Source organism: Myotis daubentonii, chromosome 12 (assembly GCF_963259705.1).
Source record: "Myotis daubentonii chromosome 12, mMyoDau2.1, whole genome shotgun sequence".
NCBI classification, from domain to species: domain Eukaryota; kingdom Metazoa; phylum Chordata; class Mammalia; order Chiroptera; family Vespertilionidae; genus Myotis; species Myotis daubentonii.
The window spans coordinates 58580515-58604483 of NC_081851.1; the positions used below are offsets into that span (position 1 = coordinate 58580515).

At 44.2% G+C, this 23969-nt stretch overlaps 1 protein-coding gene and 1 long non-coding RNA gene across 3 annotated transcripts in view; both read left to right on the forward strand.

Annotated features, from left to right (window-relative positions):
- Positions 1-23969, forward strand: part of LOC132213434 (uncharacterized) — a 126737-nt gene that overhangs the window by 95803 nt on the left and 6965 nt on the right. The window contains exons 2-3 of the long non-coding RNA XR_009447998.1: positions 10215-18600; positions 22497-22632. This is a non-coding gene — a long non-coding RNA (uncharacterized LOC132213434). The remainder of the gene's footprint in view (positions 1-10214; positions 18601-22496; positions 22633-23969) is intronic.
- On the forward strand, positions 530-9863 carry LOC132213432 (cytochrome c oxidase subunit 7A-related protein, mitochondrial). 2 transcript variants are annotated; one of them, XM_059659999.1, is made up of 3 exons: positions 530-690; positions 7428-7559; positions 8996-9863. In XM_059659999.1, the coding sequence occupies exons 1-3, from the start codon at positions 619-621 to the stop codon at positions 9134-9136; spliced, it is 345 nt and encodes a 114-aa protein (XP_059515982.1). In that variant the 5' UTR covers positions 530-618; the 3' UTR covers positions 9137-9863. The 2 variants fall into 2 exon arrangements, with proteins under 2 accessions (XP_059515982.1, XP_059515981.1); XM_059659998.1 differs by lacking the exon at positions 530-690 and adding an exon at positions 810-1176.

Sequence of the window (23969 nt, forward strand, 5' to 3'; positions counted from 1 at the left end):
TATCTACTCCTGGGCTGACTGCCTCAGAGCGAGGCGGCAGATACGGGAGGAAAGACATGAGACTACGAGCAGGTTAATCTGGTAAAGAAAGAGAAGCCTTCAGTCTGACGAGGGCAGGTGGCAGCCCCGCAGTACCGCTCCCTTCCAGAGAGTAGTTGCCCCGCCCCCTCCCGCCCCTCTCGCGCCAGGCCCCGCCCCTCCAGCCCTAGGCCCCGCCCCTCCAGCCCTAGGCCCCGCCCAGAGTCCACCCTACTTTCACCCTGGCAGGTCCCTCTGCCTCCGGCCTCGACCGCGGGGCGCTTGCGCACTTCTTCGAGCCTCTTAGCAGTGCCCGAATCAAAATTTGGGGAAAGAGGAAAACTCATATTTTCTACAAACCCCGATATAGCAGCTCTCCGCGCTCTCCGAGAGATGATTATGCCTTTCTTGGCCTTTAGAACCCGGCTTCTTCCTTTATGTGGCTTAAAAGGACATATTTTAAATTAGGCGATCTCTGGGCAGCCCGTCCCTTGGCGCAGGGTCCTTGGGCTGAGCCTTGGGGCCGACTCCCGGAAGGCAGGGTCCTTTCTTGGGGCGGTCGCGCAGGCAGCGGCTGCGAGTAGCGGGACACTGGGCGTCATGTACTACAAGTTCAGCGGCTTCACGCAGAATCTGGTGGGAGCATGGGCTTCCCATGCCTATAACCCGCAGGTACGGGTAGCACCGCGCCGGCCCGGACAGGAGAAATGGCCGTCTGAGCCTGTGCGCCAGTCAGTCGCGGCGCCGGAGCCGGGTATGGCTTCTGCCAACGGTTTGGTTTAGTTCGCCCCGTAACGCCTGGCGCCGCTCCGCACCTGCTTGCGGCGGCCATGGAGGCTCCTAGTTCTGTAGATGCTCCCCTGGCGGAGCTGGCCTGGCCAGAAGTTGGGCCTGGCACTCTGCAGGGGTCAAGGTGACCCCGGACTCGTTGCTTGTGACTCGTGGGGTGTCTCGTGGGGTCGGCGGAACCCAGAATGTGACCCTGCCGAATCCGAAGTTCGGCCCTGTCCTTTTAAAGGTGTCCCATTGGTGACTCCTGCCGCAGCCTCATCCCCGCAGGGACTGGAGAGGTGGCATGACGGCGCTGAGAGAATCTATAGGGCCAGGGCCAGGAGAGGCTGTGTGATCAGAATTGGGAGACTCCCTCGAAATCTTTGGGTGAGTCGGGGTAGTTACATGCAACCACCTCCAACTGTAAAGATGGTTGACAGATGCCTGTTATTTGAGCGGTCTGATTTCATTCAGATTTTGTCGATTGGAGTTTCACTCTCCAGCTCGTGTTGTAGAAATGAGGGGCTTTATAGAGTCCCGTATTCTTAAGCTGTGCTAAAATCCTGGCTTTGCTGCTTTATTTTCTGACTAGTGGCCCAGTGAACGAAATTCGTAGCGGGCGGGGGAAGAGGGGAGTGTCCCTCAGCCCGGCCTGCACCCTCTCGAAATCCGGGATCCTGGCTCCTAACTGCTCACCTGCCTGCCTGATCAACCCCAATTGCCCCCACCCTTCCACCTAATCACCCCTAAATGCCTGCCCTTCCCCCACCCCCCACCAGCCTGCTCCCTCCAACTGCCATCCCCTACCGGCCTGCTTGCCCCCAACTGACCCCCCCCCCCCCCCCCACTGCTGGCCGCCTGCTCGCTCACAACTGCCCACCCCCTGCAGGCCTGATTGCCCCCAACTGCCTCTGCCTCGGCCCCACCACCAAGGCTTTGTCTGGAAGGACGCCCAGAAGGTCTCCCGGAAGGTATCAGGGTCCAATTAGCATATTACCCTTTTATTAGTATAGATTGATCAAGTTCCTTTGTTGTGAGCTCAGTTTCATCTAGGGCAGCTGTAGTACAGATTACATGGGGCGTGTTCCGGGTGACTGGAATCTTTGGCAGGTGGTAGGTACTGGGTAAGCGGTAGCTATTCCCCAAAAGCTGAGTCTGAGCTACCGTCACATTCATTTCTCATCCTCATAGAGTGGTGTGGGAAGAATCGGTAAGATATGCAGCTGGCAAACGACTGGAATGGTAAGGGGCCCAGGTAGGGTGTAAAAGATGCTCCACTGTGACCCTCCTCCTTTTCCTGTGGGACACTGCAGCTTGCCCAAAGTGTGCGTGTGGGTGTTACAGGATGATTACAATCTAAGATTAGATGTGCTGTTATTACCTAGGATAGGGAGGGCAAGAAGGGCAAGTCCTGGGAGGGGTTGGGGAAGGGTCTAGGTTTATAAATGAGCTTGTGATGTGTCTGGTAGCAGCTGGATTTGTGGGTTATGGAATTTAATAGATTGGAGTACCTTCAGTCCATAGATGGTAGTAGTATTTGGTGGTGGTGATCACCCAGGGAGTATCTAGGGAAGAAAAGTGGGAATATAGCCAGACTACAGAAACATGAAGGGAGGGTGGAGAAGGAAACTTTATCAAAGTAGCAAGCCAGGATTATAAGGGAGACCAGTGTGTTGTCACTGAAACCAAATTGGTAAAGAGGTCTAAAGCAGGAGTTGTTCACAGTGATTTCTTTTACAGATTATAGGCAAACAGCCATTTCTATCATATCTGTTTCTAGTATAAAGTCTATTTTTCAGTGTACGCATCTTAAATGTTAGTTTAAACACACCACCCCTAAGAAGGTTCCCTCTTACTCTTGCCCTGCCAATCTCTGTCCGCCTCCCTATTCTGACTTTTATCACTATAAATAGATAGTTTTGCCTATTTTTGAATTTTATGTAAGTGGAGCCACACAGTACCCTTTTGTGTAAGTTTTCTTTTTCTCTGTTTTTGCAGTTCATGTTACATATGTTAGTAGTCAGTTCCTTTTATTGCTGTGTAGGGTTTGTTGTATGAATATATCACAGTTGACCTATTCTGTTGGTTGTAGATGTTCTTTTAGTAGAGTTTTAGCATAACCACGGTTTTGTTAACTATAACTACTAAGGAAAAAGTGCAGTTTTAGAGTAAAACGAACATATATTGAAATTGAATTGACCCTCAGAGCAGAGATTACCCTGAGATGACTTTGCAGCTAGGGCTTCAGGCTTCTAGCACTTCATGAATTGTGTTTCTCTTGAGGATTTGAACGTCCTAGTTACGTATGGATTTCTTAAGTTATGTTGAAAAAAGTGTACATGTAAGCTTTGTATGATTTGTAGATTTCAGAGTGATTGTGACAGGCATTCGCAAACCAGGTGTTCTGACTTCGGTAATTAGAGGAGTACTTAACTTTTTCCTTTCTTGGAGATAGTGGCACAATGGGAAATGTAGACGTTTGTCACTGTCAGTATTATGTAAAGTGCATTGAATAACTGAACAAGCATTGAGCAACCTAATGTGGAAAAGCTGGTTCTCTTAACAACAGTGCTCATCGAGATTTATAAATCAACTTGATGGCAAGCAATTGTGGGGAGGATATTTTCCAGGGGTTGATTGAAAAACATTTGCCTTACTTTCACATGTGGTGCCATTAAATTGGGGCCAGTAAACATGTGAAAAGATCGTCAGCATCATTAGTCATTAGGGAACTGCAAATGCGACTCCATTTTACACCTGCTAGCATCAAGAAGCCAGACAGCAGGAGCTGGTGAGAATGTGGAGGAACTGGAGCCCCCTACATTGCTGGTGGGAATGTAAAATGGTGTAGGCACTTTGGAAAACAGTTTGGCAATTTGTTACAAAGTAAACTTAATTTTATCATACGATTTAGCAATTCCTCTCCTATTTAAGCTGACAGAATGATGTTTTAGGTAAAGGTAACAGAGTGATGGAGGGGAGGGGGCAACTGGGGACTCATTGACTAAGTTTGGCCGTGGTGGATGGAGGTAGGTCATGAAGGGTCTAGGATGGTAGGACTTAATTTTGTGAGAAATGAGTAGACATTTGCAAAGCAACTTACTGCAGAAAGTTGTAGTAGAGTCTTGGCCAGAGGTTGGAACAAAGGCATGCTTCTTTCCCTTAGTTTCGTGAAAGGTTAACGGAGGAGCAAGTATGACCAGAGCTATGCTTTGAAAACAATCTGACTGTAGAGACCAGTGCCAGGGATGCCTGTTAGATCCACAAAATAGCTCAAGGTCTTCTGAATAGGAATGGAGAAGTCAGAGGTCTGGGTGATAAGGATTTAGCGACCAATGAGGGAGATTTTAGGGATGAGGAAAGAGGAATCTAAGGTGATTGGGAAATTGGAGAATGGTGATGCTTTCCACAGAAGCGGGGCTCCTAGTTAGACTTGTGAGAAACCAATTTTGGACAAATGGAGTGTGAGGTATCAGGGAAACATGGAGGTAGTGTTATCTGGCTTGAAGTTAGAAATAAAGGACTTGAGGCACTGGATTGAAACTTGTTTATAGTCCTAAATCACAGGAAAACATTTCAAAATATGCCTATGAAAAGAGATTAGAGAATATACAATTATAATAATTGATGGGATAAGATAATGGGATGATAGATAACTTTAAAGCTCAATATTCTAAACTTTTACAGTATTATAAATGGAAATATGAAATTATTTAACATTGTTAAGATGATTAGTACTATTTTCAGATGATATTGCTCAAAAACTTTGCTGTAGTTTTGAATCACTTGATGAGTGAACAAACAAAGCAATTAGGTATTAAAGTGCTTTCACATTAGTCCTTTCAAAACATGAATTTAATTTAAAACCATATTTGAAGATGCTTGGTAGGAAGGGTTTTTTTTAATTTTCTTCATTCAAGGGGAAATGATCATTAGGAGAAAATACAAATTGCTTACAGAATAAAGGGAGTGTGTAAAATTCTCCTGTTCAAAGAAAGACCCTTGTAAGCCTTGTGGGTAGGATCCCTTTCCCAGCCCAGACTCCTGAGTCTCTCTGTTTGAGTGTGTTATATACCAAATGTAGGCTAATAGCATATTGACCAAACTTTCTCTTTAAATGGATCGTTGTTGAGGGGCAGTGACTGGGGCAGGTAGTGAAATACTTAAAATCCAGGGCTCTGTACTTGAGGGAGACTTGAGTTTTGACACTTGGCTCTGTCTCTTTGCTATGTGATCTCAGGCAAGTTACCCTCTCCGATGCAGTTTCTCCTCTGTAAAAAAAAAGGGAATAGTAACATCTCCCTAGGGTTGCTGTCAGGATTAAATGAGATGATGCATATGAAATGTTTAAATTAACATGATGCTGGGCACATAACAAGGGCTCAGATATTAGCTGCTGTTACTCCATAACATGAATATTCATAATAGCAGAGATTGTATCTGTCTTATTCATTGTGTATTTTTAGTAAGTGCTCAGTAATATATGTAAATGAGTAAATGGAATACAGAATAAAGGCCGTGATTCAGCCCCATTTATAGAAGCCAAGTTTATTCTAATACTGTTTTGTTGCCCTGTTGATCCTAATGCCTGCCTGGTGGGAGTAACATTGAGGTTTTCAATATTTGCTTTTTAAAATAGGTTCTGTCAATTATAGGCAAACTTAGGTTTTTTTGTTTTGTTTTGTTTTTTAAATATATTATATTGATTTTTTACAGAGAGGAAGGGAGGGGGATAGAGAGTTAGAAACATTGATGAGAGAGAAACATCGATCAGCTGCCTCCTGTACACCTCCCACTGGGGATGTGCCCACAACCAAGGTACATGACCTTGACCGGAATCGAATCTGGGACCCTTCAGTCCGCAGGCTGACGCTCTATCCACTGAGCCACTGAGCCAAACCGGTTAGGACAAACTTAGGTTTTTTTGAAGAGAACAGGAACCAGGGGTCTAACAACTGTATTTATTAATTTTGGGCAAAGAGTTTCCATTTTCATCTGTAAAAAAGGAAGAGGCTGAACTTGAACTCTACTTTCTAACTTTAAAATTTTATTTTTCCTGGTTAGAATTTAATATAAAAGGAAGTGATTTTTATTGATTTGGAATCTAACTTCCTCATTTTAATCTGCAGGTTACTTTGGAGAACCATCTATATATCTGCCACTGTAGATGTACTTCTTCAGGTGGAAAGCCAGAGTTCCCCTTAGGCTCCTTCGTCCGTCTATATCTGCCTGTCTTAGTTATCTAAAGTTGTATTGCTTTTCCCAATGTTTTTTGTGTGTGTGTGTGTGTGAGGGAGACTGCAGGCCTCCTCTAAATTGTAGTCCGGCAGTGCTAAAAAGGGTTTGCAGAAGTAGGGGTGTTCTGGGGAAAAGGGGGGTTGGAGCTCTTCTTGTGAGGTCCATATCCATGACTGTTCGAAGTGGGCTAAGGGCCTTGGGTTCCTTTTAAAGTAACAGCTTTATTGAGATATGATTCACATACCATACACTTACTAATTTAAAATGTACCATTGAAGTTTATTTTAGTGTATTCACAGATAATGTGTAACCATCGCCATATCAGTTTCAGAGTATTCCCATTACCTCAAAAAGAAACCTGTACCCTTCAGCTCTGATCCCCTTATTCCTGACCTCCCAGCCCTAAGCAACCACTAGTCTCTTAGATTTTCCTAGTTTGGACTGTTATATGAATGGGATCATAATGTGGGCTTTTATGACTGGCTCCTTTTACTTGGTGCAGTATTTTCAAGGTTAATTGGTGTTATAGCATGAATCAGTACTTTAGTTTTCTTTCCCCTTAGGTCTTTTTTTTAAGCCTGTGGGTTTGTCCTTCCTTTATCAATGTGGCTGAGGTTACAAATAGTAACCTGTACTAACCCCCAAATCTCATTCAGTTTATATTTGTTGAATACCTGTGAGTGCAGGTACTCTACTTTAGGCATATATTTACTATGTCACGCAGCCCTTTCAGTGGTAGATACTGTTACTATCATACACATGTCACACATGAGAACACTGAGGTTTCCTTTTTGTTTTTATAAAATTAAAGTTTTAAAAAAACTTACGGGCTTATTAATGCTGGAAAATTTAGTTACTCTAATTATTTTGTTTTGTGTTTGTTTTCTGGCTCTGAAAGACATCTCTTACCATTAAAGTTTCTTCCAGATAGAGGTATTTTTGTACTGTGTGTCTGAAAAGAATCTGAAGTCCTTTCTGGGGTTAGAGAGTCCATATTGGTATATCAGCTCACCAGGAGAAGGAAAGGGACCGCCAGCTCTTTCTTGAAACCAGAGTTTGTACAGATTATAAATGTTTTACTGGTTTGACAAGATAGACACAATAGTATTTCTAGAATGGGCCTTTGTTGTTTGTCCTTGCTCCCTGTGCCCCCCTCGCTTCTCCCCCTTCATGGCCGGGGTGCTTGACAGGTTGCTCTGGTAAAGTGGACTAGGGTATTTTGTTGAATGTTTAAGGACTTTAAACCTTAAACTTAAAAAATTAAAGGCCTTGTAATGCAGAGTTAGAGAGGCTTTCCTTCCCTCTCATGGTGGAATGACTCCGTCCACTATTCCAGACAGCCTGCTCCTTGAAAGGCTTGTTCAGATGCCCAGACATACTTTCTTCCTTTTTTCCTGCAGGGATTAAAGCCTGTGGTTTCCACAGAAGCACCGCCTATCATATTTGCCACACCAACTAAACTGACTTCTGATTATCCCACATATGATTATGCTGGGAAAAACAAAGTTCCAGAGCTGCAGAAGTTTTTCCAGGTGAGAGGAGGCACTTGGGAACAAAGAAGCCTGTGAAATAAATAGGTTTAAAAACAAACACTATGAAACCGAGTGTTAATCTAGTTTACTACCCCCTTCTCTCTTTTTCCTTAAATAGAATTCTTTTGATATTATTTGAGCCATAAACTAGTAGAACTCAATGTAGGTAGAAACTGATGAAAGAGAGAGGGTGATTAATTTTCTTATCAGTATTTGAGGGTATGCAGGTTTTTAAATTGCATATATTAGATGGAGGAAACAGTAGCATGTATTATGTATAAACATTGTGAATAATCCAATATATATTTGGGTTTGGGACACATGCAGTGACTTTTGGCATTGAGTTTTCTTCTAATTGTTTTTTTGCCTCCTTGATATTAAAATTCACTGAGCTGTTACTAGAAGTGGAGGAGGCTCTCTTGGGTTTGCTGATCAACAGAGAGAAGCTAAAACTGGATTTTAAAATTTTATAAACATTAATCTATATACAGATAATGTCTCAGATACCATGGGAGTGGTAGTGCCTGTTACTGCTGTTGCTGGGAGGTAGCTTCTCCCTCCTCAAAAATACTATGTCCAGATTCAGGACTGGCCTGGGGACTTTTGATCAGTTTAATCCATTTTAATCTGATAAGTAAAATTTTTGTGTGTATGTGTGTTTTTGTTAATCTTCACCGGAGGATATTTTTTTCATTGATTTTTTTAGAGAGAGTGGAAGGGAGGGAGTATCAGGAGAGAGAGAGCAACATCCTTGTGAGACACATTGATTGATTGCCTCCGGTGCCAGGGACTTGAATCTGAGACCCTTTGGTTCTCAGGCCGATGCTCTAACCACTGAGCAAGCTGGCAAGGGCTGATAAGTCCGTCTTGAGCAGGGTGGGGGGGGTCTTGGCGTTGCAGTGGGGAGGGATTTTGGAGACTGCAAAATAATGGATTAAACGTTTTATGGATTGTCGTTATTAAATGGATTTGACACACCTTAATGGAAAGAAGGTGGCTGAGTAAAAAATAATGGAATTGAACCTATTAACTGACCTGGTGTGCTCAGACTCCATCCACCAGTGATCAGGAAGTCAAAGTAAATATAGAGCATTTCTTGTGCCTATATAGCTCTTTAGTTAGCTGCTGGTTACCTTTATGTCTTAAAAAATTCACCAATGTGTCTTTCTTAGTTAAGCAATATGATAAATTCCTTAGAAATTTGGAATTTGTTGCATGCACATTCCTGAGGCTGTATTTTGGGGAATTATTTTGGATTTACAAACTTTAGTTACATTTATAAGAAAAAATACTAGTATTTCAATTAGCATTTTAATGGATTAGGGCTTTTCCCACTATAATGGGTTAGTCATGGAGTAGAGACATTTGTTCTTTACTAGCCTAAATTATAAATCTTTTTCTTATCAACCATGTCCTTGATAATTCTTTCTTTCAAGAAATCTGATGGTGTGCCCATCCACCTGAAACGAGGCCTGCCTGACCAAATGCTTTACCGGACCACCATGGCACTGACGTTGGGAGGGACCATCTACTGCCTCATCGCCCTCTACATGGCTTCACAGCCCAGAAACAAATGAATTAGGCTGCAAAAGACTGGTTTGCTTTTTGGCATAAACCCTTTGAATTTTTGTTTCTGTAAAAAAAATTTTTTTTACTTGAATGGTCTACTTACTATTTTGCAAGAAAAAAAATAGAAGAAAATAAGACAATATTTTGGTTTGTTTATGAAATGCACATGGCCTGTCAGAGCTCATTTGACAGTTACAACTATTGCTCGAAGAAGTGCTGCTGCTCTGCGAGTTTGAGCTGATTTCCCTGGAGGTTCTGGGTGGAGGCTGCACACAGACTCATTAACGGCGGTCTGTGCTCGGGTCCTTGGGGACCCATGGTGGCCTTTTTGAGCATGTGGGGCAGAAACCTTTCTGGGTTTGGATATGTCTGAGGCAGGAAGACAAAAGCCAAGGCCAGGTGCATGAAATGAAGTATTGTGTCTGTAGTTACCTTGGGGATTTTCCATCTTGCAGTAAAATGTTAATAGAAATTATTTGCAGCACGCCTCTATTCATTGGGCAGTTTGTTTCAAAGGGTTATTTGCCTCATCCCAGATCTTTAGTGAAATTTTATGTGTAATTATTATGTATTTATTCCACTATGGGAATAGAACACCTGTTTAGTGTTGCATTTTAGACCGATGTCTGTTTTATTAATGAAACTGTGACACAAAGACTCCTTTACCTTTTAAAAACATTATGATTTTTAAGTTATGATTTATTTTGATTGTGGAATAAATACATGAATGAAAAATCTGAAGTTTGAAGTTTTTTAAATGATCTTTCAGAAAAATTTCAGAACACCAGAGGCATCTTAAACCTGAGTCTTAATTTCTTTCTTTTTAATTTGGTACCAGATAATCTTTACAAAATAGTTCCTCAAAGTCTAGTAATAGAAGGCTAATGGTATACTGATGATTACCATATGCTTCCTAGGAAACCTGCTTGCCTCGTAGTGAAATGTGCCTGTTACACACAGTTCATTTAGACATTAATTTCCTGTGCCATCACAGTTGGTAGACTCACACACCCTACATTAATGCTGAAAAAAGGTGGAATTTTATTATATACTAGAGGCCAGGTGCACAAAATTTGTGTACAGGAGGGGGGGGGTGTCCCCTCAGCCCGGCCTGCATCCTCTCGCAATCCTGAACCGCTGGCTCCTAACCATTCTCCTGCCTGCCTGATCACCTCTAACCACTTTGCCTGCCTGCCTGATCGCCCCTAACCACTCTGCTTGCCTGCCTGCCTGATCGCCTCTAACTGCCTCTGCCTCAGCCTCAGCCCCCGCTGCCGCAGCTTCGTCTAGAACAGTGATGGCGAACCTATGACATGCGTGTCAGAGGTGACATGCAAACTCATTTTTTTTGGTTGATTTTTCTTTGTTAAATGGCCTTTAAATATATAAAATAAATATCAAAAATATAAGTCTTTGTTTTACTATGGTTGCAAATATCAAAAAATTTCTATATGTGACACGGCACCAGAGTTAAGTTAGAGTTTTTCAAAATGCTGACACGCCGAGCTCAAAAGGTTTGCCATCACTGGTCTAGAAGGATGTCTGGAATGACGTCTGGAAGGTCGTTCAGAAGGTCGTTCAGCTGTCTGGTCTAATTAGCATATTATGCTTTTACTAGTGGCCCAGTGCACGAAATTCGTGCATGGAGGGGGGGGGGTGTGTCCCTCGGCCCGGCCTGCACCCTCTCCAATCTGGGACCCCTGGAAGAATGTCCTACTGCTGGTTTACAGGGATTGGGTCTAAACCGGCAGTCGGACATCCCTCTCAAAATCCGGGACTGCTGGCTCCTAACCGCTCACCTGCCTGCTTGCCTGATTGCCCCAACCACTCTGCCTGCCAGCCTGCTCACCCCCAACTGCTCCCCGCCGCTGGCCTGCTTGCCCCCAAATGCCCCCCCACCAGCCTGACCACCCCCAACTGCCCCCTGTGCCAGTGTACTTACCCCCAACTGCTCACCGTGCCAGTGTGCTCACTCCCAACTGCCCCCCCTGCTGGCCTGTTTGCCCCCACCTTCCCTCCCCACTGGCTTGCTCGCCTCCAACTGCCCCCCTGCTGGCCTGCTCACTCCAAACTGCCCCCCCACAGTCCTGATCACCCCCAACTGACTCCCACTGATGGCCTGCTCGCCCCCCACCGGTCCCCCCCACCGGCCTGATCACCCACAACTGCCGTCCCCTCTTGGCCTCTAACCTCCTCTACCTCGGCCCCACCACCATGGCTTTGTCCAGAAGAACGTCGGGAAGGTCTCCTGGAAGGTCTCCCAGTCTAATTAGCATATTACCCTTTTATTAGTATAGAGGCCTGGTGCACGGGTGGGGGCCAGCTGGTTTGCCCTGAAGGGTGTCCCGGATCAGGGTGGGGGTTCCCTTGGGGCATGGGGTGGCCTGGGCGAGGGGCCTGTGGTGGTTTGCAGGCTGGCCATGCCCCCATGGGGTGAGGGTCCCTGCTGGGGGCGTGGCCAGCCTGGGAGGGGCTGAGGGCTGTTTTCAAGCTGGCCACACCCCCTTCAGGGTGGGGGTTCCCACTGGGGTGCCTGGCCAGCCTGGGTGAGGGGCTGAGGGCCATTTTCAGGCTGGCCACAACCCCTGGAGACCCAGACCCCCAGCCCCTCCTTCAGCAGCGGCCAGGGCAGGAGGGAAGCTTGGCTTCCTCTGTCACCAGGGGCAACCCAAGCCTCCAGCTCCATGGCCACCGCCATCTTTGTTGGGCTAATTTGCGTACTTGCCCTGATTGGCTGGTGGGTGTAGCAGAGGGATGGTCAATTTGCATGTTTTCTTTTTATTAGTGTAGATTATTATAGATGAAGTGGTGGTCTGTATCTTGTCATAACAAAGGATAGTGATTTCTTACTGAGGGTAAAATACTGTGTTTATAAACAATAGCATTCCCAAAGGCTCGGTAGTTGTTATTTGTCTGTATAAGTCTAAACTTTATTTTTTGATATTTCTCCCAAGTTTTTATTTTGAAAAATTTCAGATGACAGAAACATTGCAAGAATAGTACAAAATACACCTGTACATCCTTCACTTGGATCACTTGTTATCAATATATAGCCACTTTTGCTTTTTCTTGCTTTCCCAAAGCACAGGCACACAATGAATGTATGTACATAAACATTTGGTTTTTGCTAAATCATTTAAGATTAAGCTATAGAATTATGATGATTCAGCCATAAATACTTTAGCCAGTATCTCCTAAGAGTAAGGATATAACTCATTTGTCACACCCCATTTAACATTGATAACAATACTGATACCTAATATAGAGTCTCTCTTTAATTTTCCCCAGGTATCCTAATAATGTGTCCTTTGTAGTTATGTTTTTTAAAATAACAGCTTTATTATGATATAATTCACATACCATACAATTCACCTTTTGAAGTGTACAATTCAGCCCTGAGTAGTGGTTAGAGTGTGGGCCCATGCACCAAAGGGTTGTGGGTTTGATTCCGGGTCCCAGTAGGGGTGTATGTGGGAGGCAACCAATCGATGTTTCTCACATCAATGTTTCTCTCTCCCCTGCTTCCTACCTGCCACTCTCTAAAAGGCAATGGAAAAAATATCCTCTGGTGAGGATTGACAGCAACAACAAAAAGTGTACAATTCAGTGGGTTTTCCTAAATTCAGAGTTGTGCTACCATTGCCACAAATCAGTTTTAAAACAGTTTTATTACCCTAAGAGGAAACTCTATGTGCCATTAGCAGTCACTTCCCTTCCCTACCCTAACTTCTAGCCCTGGGCAACCACTAATCTATTTTCTGTCTCTCTAGATTTTTTTCTTTCTGGGCATTTCATATAAATACAGTAAAACCTCAACGTAACGGACTAATTCAGACGCGGGGTATCTGTTAAAACTGAAAATTCGTTATATAATAGAGTAGGTTTTCCGAATGCATGTTAACAAAACTGACAAATTAGTTTACCTGTTCTTACTGATGTAGATAATTTGTGAATTTAAATTTATGTATGAAAATTTTAATTTCATGTAGAAGTTTTCTATATGTATTACAGCAATTAAAAATTTATATTGAATAGATCACTGCAAGTAAATAAATGCTAGAACATTGGCTAGCATGCATTAAAACTGCTGCAGAAAGTCATGCCATGCAACAACAGAACCAATTACCACTTGCAATGTGGTGCGATCGTGTGCTAATCATTTGCTGAACATTGTTTACTAGCGGTGACTCTTGGATATAAATATGTAGACTGTAGTTGTAGATGTGTAATATTTAATTATGTGAAATTACTACAGTTTTTCCCAACATTTGGCCTATCTGCCTAAATTTGTTGAAAATAACAGTGAATTAATAACAAATGAAAATGACCTGTTAATTTAATTATAAGCAAATATAGGTTAAAAGTATTTTCAAATTAACAGGGCATTAATTTTTGCATATGACGTGTGGACCAGAAATTTTGTTTGTTAAATCGAAAGTCTGTTAAATTGAAGTCTGCAAAATCGAGGGTTTACTGTATAATCAATCATACAATATGTGATCTTTTGTAACTGATTTCTCTCACTGTAATGATTTCAAGGTTCATCTATATTGTATTATGTATCAGTACTTCATTCCTTTTATGGCTGAATAATATTATATGGATATACCACATTTTCTTTATCTCTTCATCAGTTGATGGATATTTAGGTTATTGCCACTTTTGGCTATTATGAATAATGAATGTTTTTATGAATGTTGGTATACAAGTATTTTTTTATTTTTAGATTTATTGGGTCAACACTGGTTAACACAGTAATACAGGTTTCAGGTGCACAGATCTACATCAGGTATTTGATGGACATAGGGCATATAATGAGTGGAAATGCTGAGTCCTATGGTAACTCCATATTTAACCTTTTTTAAAAATTGATTTTTAGAGAGAGGGAGGAAGAAAGAGAGAGAAACTGATGAGAGAGAGAAACATTGATCGACTGCCAGTATTTTGCAGAATATCCTTTAACTTGGATTTGTCTAATGGTCTCCTTATAATTGGATCCAGGTTAAACATTTTTGTCAGGAATTCTTTATAGATAGTGTGTTTTCCTTATTATATCAGTGGTATAATAAGGTACTCAAAACCAGTTTGTCCCATTATTGATGATTTGAAGTAGATAATTAAAATGTGAGATTTCTCCCTTGTAAAGATACCCTTTCCCCTTTGTAATTAACAAGTAATCTGTGGGGTGATATTTGAGACTGGGAATATCCTATTTTCAATAGTTTTGCATCCAGTGTTAGTGTTCATTGATGATTCTTTGAATAATTTATTTTCATTTTTGGGGGATATGTTCTTTGTTATTGATTTTAGAGAGACGGGAAGAGAGGGAGAGGGAGAGAAACATCCATTGGCTATCTCCTGCATGCCCCTGACCAGGGTTCGAACCTGCACCCAGGCATGTGGCCCGACCGGAAATTGAACTGGCCACCCCTTGGTACGTGGGACGATGTTCAACCAATTGAGCCACAGCGGCTGGGCTCAGTCTTTTTTATTTTATTTTATTGTTGACAGGATTACAGATGTCTCCCATCCCCCACTCTACCTCCCCCTTCTGCCCAGTCCTTCCCTACCCCCCAGGTCTTCACCAACCTATTGTTGTCTTTGGGTTATGCATAGAAGTATACAAGTTCTTTGGTTTATCTCTCCTTGTCCCCTGACCTGAGTCATTTATTTTTAAGATGGTTTTAAAAAGTGACTTTCTATTCTGTCATTTCTTCTGCAATGTTGATATTTTTCTGTGAAGATGAGTACCCCCCTTTTAAAAAGTTTTAATGTAATTTTCTCATTCATTGTAATAACCATCTCTGTAGTTATCATTCTGATGCTCAAATTCAGCTCAAATTTGGTTTCTGTGTCCTGTTGACATGCCCCTGTCAGTCTCTGAGCATTTCTTCACTTCCTGACACACAAGATGCTTTCCATGCTGACCTTACATTGTCTCCAGCCCCGTTGCCTCTGGTTACGTTCAGGTGTGTTCTATTCACAGATCAGATGCATTTTCCTTCGCTGCCTGTTTTGTTTTTGCCCAAGTGGCATTATACATTCTTAATACTCACAGTCTGGAGATTGTTCTCTGCTTTATTTTTCTGCATTGTGTTCCATTTTATGAACATACCATAGTTTATTTAACTAGTCTCCTTTTGATGGTTAGTTAGCCGTATCTTTTTTGCTTTTATAAGCACTCCTTTAATGTATAATCTTTTTGTCATTTTTTATATTACTGAATATATTTGTAGGGTCATTTCTAGAAGTGAGACTTCTAGAGAATGTGCATCCCCCATTGTGATAGCTATTCCTCACTAAAGCGATGGTGCTGATGTATGTTCCTGTCTAGCCATGAGGGGAGTGCCTGCTCGCCCTCTTCTTTGCCAATCTGGTAAGTGATAAAATTCCTTTGGTTTAAAGTGCCTTCCTATTGAAATTAGTGATGTTGAATATCTTTCTTTTATTTAAAATTTATTCTTACTTTAAAAAATCTTTTTATTTTTAAAGGTAAGTTTTATTTCTTTTTTTGTCAACTGTCTACTCATGTACTTTTCCCACTTGTGTCCAGGTCCTTTTGATAGTGCCATTAATGTCTTTGGTCCATCTGCTGCCTTCCTCAGGAACAGTCTCTGCTGACTTCTCTGAGCCAAACTTCCTCTGTTTGCAGGTTCCAGAAACTCATTAGAACCAGCCTGTGCAGAAAGGGGGATGTCCCAGAACCCAAGCGCAGTTGGGCCTCACAAGGATTACCTTTGGGACCAGGTGATTGTGACTTAATAGTTTAAGCCCTTATCTATAATACACCAGAAATTACTCCGTGCAACTATTTCAACTTACAATGAAAGGTTTTAGTTGTTAAACTTGCATATGCACAAGGCTACACAAAAATTTTCAAAATTCTTTAGGGTGCACAAAAGTAAGAAAGGTTGCAAATGGCTACTTTGACGTTCTTTCTTATTCATCATTTGTTTTCTCTGTCAGCAGATGCCTTTTCAGGTTCTAACTTTCCTTCTCCTTCCAGGCCCCTCATCTAGAGTGACTTTGGTGTGAAGCTATCAATGTCAGCGTGAGGGTGGGAGTGACTTTTGTAATGCTGGCGGGCGGGCTTTGATTTATATACTTTTTCTCCTCTTTGTGAGTGTGGCTCTGGGCAGGCTGCCCGGCTTTCTGGCTCATTGATCTTCCATAGCTAGAGGATACACCAGGGGCAATGGTGATTGATTGCTTAGAAATTCAGATACTATCTGGTCCCCGTGATTTAGTACATTTATTGGACATTTGACTGCACATATCCTGGGTTGGATCACTCTAATCTATCACCGAAGACTGCCCATGGCGGGTTGGTTGAGAAGTGGGGCACTGTCCTTAGTGCTCCTCTCGCAGGAGCATTGGCTGTCATCCTTGGTTGTCTAGGGCCCCTCTGACTCATGGTTGAAGGAGTCCCCTAATGCTCTGCTGCTTTCAGATATTTAGTTAGTGCAAAAACACACACTACCAGGTGCCGGGGACCCAAAGATGAGTCAGATACCTTTGCCCTATAAGCAAGCACTCTATTTCAAAATTAAATATTATTTTTAAAAGTTAAAAAAATATCTTTAGGTCCTTTTTAGGGTGTCTCTCGTCTCTAAGGATTAGTAAATCATTTGGTTAAGAACCTTTCTTGTTATAGAGCAATTTCACTGTTATCCCTTGCCCTTCCCTTGGGGGAGCTCCTTGGGATGGATGGGGTTTGGTTACCTGAGGACAGGCTGCCGCTGGGTAGATGTGGGCGGGGGAGTGTGGCTGTGGATTCTCTTCTGGGAAACGGGCACCGTGGCTGTAGGGGGCGTGCCCTCATGGTTGGGAGGGCAGCAACAGCTGACCTTGCTCTCATGACTTGAACAGAGCAACTGGGGTGGCTCGGCCACCTTGCACGATAGTGTTGGAGCAGGTGGGTCATCCGCAGTCTCCTGTGCCGTCAGCAGCCGTCACTTGCGTGAGTTTCATTAGGACTCTTGACTGGGGTAGCTCCAGGTGCACAGGTGCTGCAGGATGTCTTGGATAGACCGAAACCAGATGCTGCTTAGTGCTCAGGGTCCGGAGTGTTAGAGCTGATTTCCAGGAAAGCTGCTGCAGGTACTACTGGAAAAGGTCAGGCAGAGTGGCTGGGAATAGCATTCTTTAGATAATACTTCTTTCCTCGAGTGCTAACAGCCCTCCTGCAACATCATGCGTTTTCCTGCCCTGACCTTGCCTTTGACACGAAGCTTTGTCATGGTCACGTGGCTGTACCTCAGGGCCAAAGTACAGGTCCTTCACATTGCCCAGCATGTGCTAGGTAGATTAGACTCTTTGCCAACTTCAAATAACATTCTGATGGAAGTTGGCTGAAGCTGCCCCAAGCTGTGGGAAATGTTAGGGCAGCCTCCCAGTCAGCAGGAAAAAAGTTTTAGAAAGAAGCAGAAACTCATTGCAAAAGGGCCTTGGTACGGCTACGAAATGCAACTGACAAAAGCAGGAACCTTGGTCTCCAAAGGCAGAAAAGGAGTGAGGCAGATACCTGGGGCCTGGGTGAAGTGCCAGAGTCAGCTCAGAAAATAGGGGTCTTTCCTGAGGGCACCTAGTCAGGCAGGATTGCTGAGCCAGGGCTCTTGACACATTTCAGCACTGGGAAGGGGAGGGAGAGAAGGGGGAAGAAGGCAGGTAGGCAAGAGCAGAGTGGAGGCACTGGGGCAGGGGTCTGCTGGCCCTGGACTCACGTGGAGGGTCTGGTTGTACCAGGCTTATGCCGAAGTTGTTGGAGAGAATGGAGCCAGAGCCCAGGACTATGGGAAAGTCCAAGGAAGGAGTCAGCTTGGTTGCCCGGCTCAGCCTCGGCCTCTGTCTTTAGAGAGGCTTGCGACAGGTTACAGAAATTCCTGGCCACTGGCGAGGGTGGGGGAAAGATGGAAAATGTTCTAGAATTGGTGAATACCTGTCAGGCTCCGTGCCCATCTTCCCCTCCCCCACCATGCCCCTGCTTAGGCCACAAAACCCTCATGTTAGATAGCAGGTTAATTGCAGCTGGATGAGTTGATGTTAACTTAAAGTTCAGTGGTGTTTAATTAAAGCCATCCAGAGACTAAAACTGCTCTCGGGAAATTATTTTGACCGAATAATTAAAGAGAATGAAGGTTAGAAATGTGTTTCTGGCTATATCCGTGTTGCATTCTGCATCTTCAAAACATGAATTTCATTAACCTTTCATGAACCAACATTAAATTGTTTTCAATTGGTTGTCATTCTAATTAGAGTCACACAGAAGGGCCTTTGTTTATACTTGGTGTCTGTTCCCTTTTCTCCTGGATTCATGTCCTCTTGAAGCAACAGTCATTTGGAAAATCGGTTTATATATGTATGTGTCTGCCCATGTATATGTATGTGTCTCCCTTAGTCGGACCCTGTTCATTGAGTATCAGGAAGTGCCGTGCCAGAGGAAGTAGGCCGCAACTGCAGCAGGAAGGCTGGGGTAAGCAGTCACTGCTGATGGTTAGGGCAGGGTGTGTAACTTGCAAAAACATGTCCTATGGCCATGGGAGCTCAGGAGTGGTCACCACTCAGCCCAGGCCAGCTTGGGCAGGTCTTAGGGAGCTGAGGACCTGGTGGGTCAGGAGGTGAGTGTGCTGCCCTTTGCGATATCATGATCTAGCTGCCTGAGCCTTAGGCTGCCCCTGAGCCTTATGCCTTGGGATTGGGTGGCCTTAATTCTGCCGGGTGAGGGGTCAGAGTCCTCATCTGGGCCTGTCTGCAGCCTCAGTCTCCTGAGAGTCAGCATTCCCAGGTTTCTGTCTAGTGGCCATAGCAGGAGGTGTGGGGAGAACGGTGGGAGAAAGTTCAGTGTCCCTGCTGTAGGATTTACTATACCTTGTCATCCAGCATATTGTTTCTATTTATTTTCCTGAGTGATTATGGGTGGGGTGTGTTGCAACCGAGAAGTCAACCCAGGGTTCGTCAAGGTGGACCGTCCCAACCCCGGGAGCTGGGGAGGTAGGGAGGGGAGATGGGCTCTCTTCAGCTCCAGGTCTGGACAGAGGTCAGAGGTGCTGACTCTACCCTTATTTATGTATCTTGGGAATGTGCGTGTGTGGTGGGGACACTTGGCTGGTCTTTGCAGAGCTCTGTGCTGTGCTTTGGGCCCAGAAGAATCTCACTGGGATCCGGGTCTGGGCCAGATGCCACTGAAAACAGAAGGGGCAGACTGACTCCCCTGGTGAAGACAGTCGTGCCTCAAGCTTCATCCCCAAGAGCAGTTTGGGCCTGGGGTTTCCTAGTGCTGTCTGCCGACCTGGCCACTTTTGAGCTGGGTCTTGAAGTCTTCTGAGTACCCTGGGCCATCTCTGGCTTCCCACAAGTTCTGCTTTCTTCCCTTATGGACTACCAGGTGCCCTGTTGTCCTTTCCACAGGGCTTTTCCATGGACAGATCTGGGTTACTTGAGACAGGGGACTTGTCCCATTTTTACCACCAGTAACCCTATGGCACAAACCATTCATTCTGTAATCGCTATGTCAGATTCTGTGTCAGGGACCAGAGAGAGGTGATACTATCCCTGGCCTTCAGAGCTCAGAATGATGAGTGCCCTCCCAGACAAATCCCCGTGTTTAACTTTGATAATGTTTAATGAAAATGTAATTACTGTAATTTAAAAGAACTTCCTTCTATTTTAATATGAGGGTTTCCCATAGAAACTACTTCAGCTTTGGCAACTGTGAATGGCAGCTTTATTAATGGAGCCATCTGCAGGCTTTCCTAACAATTTGTTGCACTGCTCATCGCTTCCAGAGCAAACATTGTTTATTGGGTTGGAGGCCCCAGCCAGTCATCCGGAGGGGCAGCCTTCCCTGTGCCCTGATGCAGGGACAGCTAATGTCTTCTCTCATGCTGGGCCTTCACAGACAGGGCCAGGCGGAGCCCATGAGCTCACCAGGATGTCTCCCATGTGGATCAAGTGCCCTTGGTAACCAGGGCCTTATTCCCTTCTTTCAGGCTGTGATCAGGGAGATGGGGCCTGGGGATAGCACGGATGGTGCCTAAGCCCACAGTGAAAAATACTTTTTCGTTGCAGCCGCTTAGTCCATGTCAGATTCCTCACTTGCCCCCCAGGAAGGCTGACCCGTCATCATGTGAGAAAGGGATAGGGTCTCATGGACGCTCGTGTCCTGCGAGGGCCTGGGTCTTAACACATCTTCCAAAAGAGGACACTTGGCTCAGCTCAGAATCAATTCATCTTCTAAATGGAAATGTCAAAGCCTGGCAAACAGTAGGCCACGCAAAAAGAGATTCTGCCGGTGAAGCCCGAGGGCCTGTCACTCACGGGAGAAAGCCTGATCACCTAATCTCAACTCTGCAGCAATTTCATGAGGGCCGCGCTAAAGAGGGGGATTCTTTTTCTTGTCATTTTATAAATTCTGGATAAGGGGAGGTGATTCAGCCCAAGCATCCGAGGAAAGGCAGCAGAGGGTGGCTTCTGGAGGGGTTTCCAAGAAAGGGAGTGATACCAATGACACTGACCAGTCAGAAAGAGGGAGAAGGGTTGATCTCTTACCCCTCCCCCCAAACCCTTCCCTGCCATCCCGCTGTAGTTTGACAGTCTGTTCGATGCTTCTTTGTCTCTTATCTATTTTTGTTCATCAGTTGATGCATGCATATAGGCATAACCAATGGACACAGACACTGGGGGGGGGGTGAGGGCATGTGCTGGGGGCTAGGGGGGATAGGGGGGAGGTCAGTGAGGGAAAAAGGAGACATATGTACTATTTATAATACTTTAAACAATAAAAAAAAATAGCAAAAAAATAAAGAGGGAGAAGGGGACAGTGCCTGAGCAAAGGGAGAGGATACGCAGAGGCCATCTCCCATGTGAGTTATGCAGCAGGTGCCTCAAGGGGAGGGGGACTAGCAGGCGAGTTCTCCGTGCCTCCAGGCTGTCTCTTGCCCTGCTCTCAAGCTGAACTTAACAACCACACCTCTGACCAGCACCCCTCCCTTGCCTGGGCTTCTTCATGCCCACTCCAGCCAGGAATTCTCTCAGACACCCTTGGCAGCAGAGTGGCGGCTGGAAAAGCTGTGGAGAGCACCCACTTTCACAATTTGTACCTGAAGTGCACATGGATAGAAATTGTATTAAAATTTTGTTGTATTAAGACCCATTTTCTTTTCCACTTTCCCTTCAAAAACATAAAGGGAAGGTAAAGTGTTTATATCTTTTTAAATTTGTCATTTTGAAATAATTATAGATTCATAGGAAGTTTGAAAAATAGTAGAGTCTGGTGAACCCCCTCCCTCAGCTTCTCTCCCCCCAAATATAGTCACGTTATATAATGTGTAAAATTAAAATTGATGTTGATATAATACACTAATCTACACTACAGACCTTTCTGAATTTTCATCATTTTTACGTTCATGTGTGTAGTTCTGTGCAATTTAATCCCATGTATATATTCATGTAACCACCCTCCCAACCAAGAGACAGACTTCATCACCACAAAGAAACCCCCTTGTGCTTCCCCTTAATAGTGACATCCCTCCCCTCTGTACCGTCCCCTGGCAATCATTAGTCTATTCTATATAGTTTTGTCATGTTGAGAAACTATAATAAAAGCAAAATATGCTAATTAGACCGGATAGCCGAACGACCTTCCAGACGAAGCCGGGGCTGCGAGGGCCCAGCCCCTTGCACGAATTTTGTGCATCGGGCCTCTAGTGTATATAAGTGTTTGAAATGTACAGCTGGTAAACTTTCAAAATTGACTTTCTATACCCTGAGCTTTATCCAAGTTTGCATATATCAATAGTTTGTTTGTTTTCATTAGGCAGTAGTATTCCATTGTATGGGTTCCACACTATTTTTTAAATATCAAAATTTAACCTTTTGGATGTTATCTGTTATAGAATTTAAGCAGTGGATGGGTGGTTCCAATAGATGACCAATCCATGATTCCTCAATAGGAATATTTACTTTTCACATTTCAAATGATACACTATTTATCATCACGTAGTGATAATTTTTGAATTTTGAGAGAAATTAGAAAGGTTGTTTTTCCCACCTTTCTAGGTTACATGCTCCCTGAAGGCAGGGGCTGTATCTTAGTCATCATTGGATTGCCTGTGGGGCCCAGCATGGTTCCTTGCACGGGATAGGTTTGTATATGCCTCATCAATGGATGACTTACTCCCCAGGATTCAGACTGGCTGCCACTTTGAAACTGTTGGCAGCACTGTACATTTTTATTGTAGAGACTGAAGTCTGCAGGAGGAGGAGGACCTGCCTTACCTGGGCATCTGAGTGACAGTTACGTTAAGTGAAGTAGTTCTACCATTGATCTGCTAAGAGAATGTCAGCTTCTGTTCCCTGGCTTCCGCCCAGGCTTCCAAGGCCCCCACCCAGTGTTGGCTACAGGGACAGCCTGTGCAGAGGCAGGCTGCAGGACCCTGTGACCTCTCCCAGGAAGCATTCTGGCTTGGTGGCTATGTGGCCATCAAGAATGAAACGGGATGACCAGGTATGAGGGTTTTGCTTCTTATTGAAAAGTTATTTTTCCTCTTGGAGGTCATTTAACAACCCCTCCCCCCTTTTTTTATCGACCCTTTTGTTTTAAGTTCCTCTAGTGAGAACTGGTGAAAGTAAACTGTGATGTCATCAGCACCAGCAGTTATCCATATTCATCTGTCATTGGATGGCTCCTTAGTGAAATCTATTTTTAGGACTGTGTGTTTACATTGCTGAGGGGGAGGAGATGCAAGATCAAAGCCAAGTGGCCTAGCGTGGGGCTGGGAGAACCTCCAGGCTTGCCACGGGCAGTGAGAGATGGGGGGTGAGGCAGTGTGGGAAAAGCACTTGGCCACTGACAGCTGCCATGCTTTTTTTGTGAAATGGAAATTGCTCAAAAGTTGGAAAATAAGGAAGCAGAATCTCTGTACAAATAGGTTTAAATGGAGCAGTAAGGACTTGGTACTCATGTGCAACTCTGGCCAACAAAAGCAGGAAGAGCAGGCAGTCACTGGCAGCAGGTGTCAGAATGTGAGGTTAGGCTGGGAGCTCCTCTGCTCTGCACTTGGCTGGAGGGGTGGAAGGAGGGGACTTGTGCACAGGCAGGTCCCTTCAATTTTGTGACACTGTTCAGAGCCCCACACTGCCTTTTGCAAAGTCTAATCACTTTCTGTAGTTCTCCTTTATGCTGGTCTTCAATCCTTCCTACCAGGAGCGGAATCATTCTAGTCTTTCCTGTAGTAATCACTAGCTTATTGTCTTACAGCAAACGTCTTTAGTGCACTAGCAGGACCTGGCTGCAAATCTTGGTGCAGCTACTTGCTTATAGTGTAACCTGGCTTCTCCGTAAAGTGGAGATAATGGGGCTGCACGTAAAGCATGTTAGCTCTTATCATTGAATAGCATTTAGTTATATGGATATACCATATTTTAATTATTGAGTACTTCGGTTGTTTTTTGGTTTTGCCCATTTTTTCATGTTTTTGTCCTTTGAGATATAGAAGTAGTAATTGAGATTTTCTGCCAGACTCTGGATTGGTGAAGTAAAAAAAAAAGGACCCAATAATAATGTGTTCAGTGAGCCCTGGTCTCCTGAGGACGCCGCCCATAGGTACAGAAACGAAACACACTGACATTTCTAGGAGACAGGCTTTCTTTACTCCGTTTGGGACTACTTCTTTTTCCCCCTTTATCTTCTTTACCAGAGCATTTAGGGTTATTGTACAGGCCTGTTAATGCGGGCAGAGTAGAAATTCAGTTTTCCTTTGGAAAAGGTGAACCTGAGGCTTGAGACTGACAGACCCTCTGCTGTTTCGCTTATCTTCCCAAATCTGTGAATTTGTACCCTCA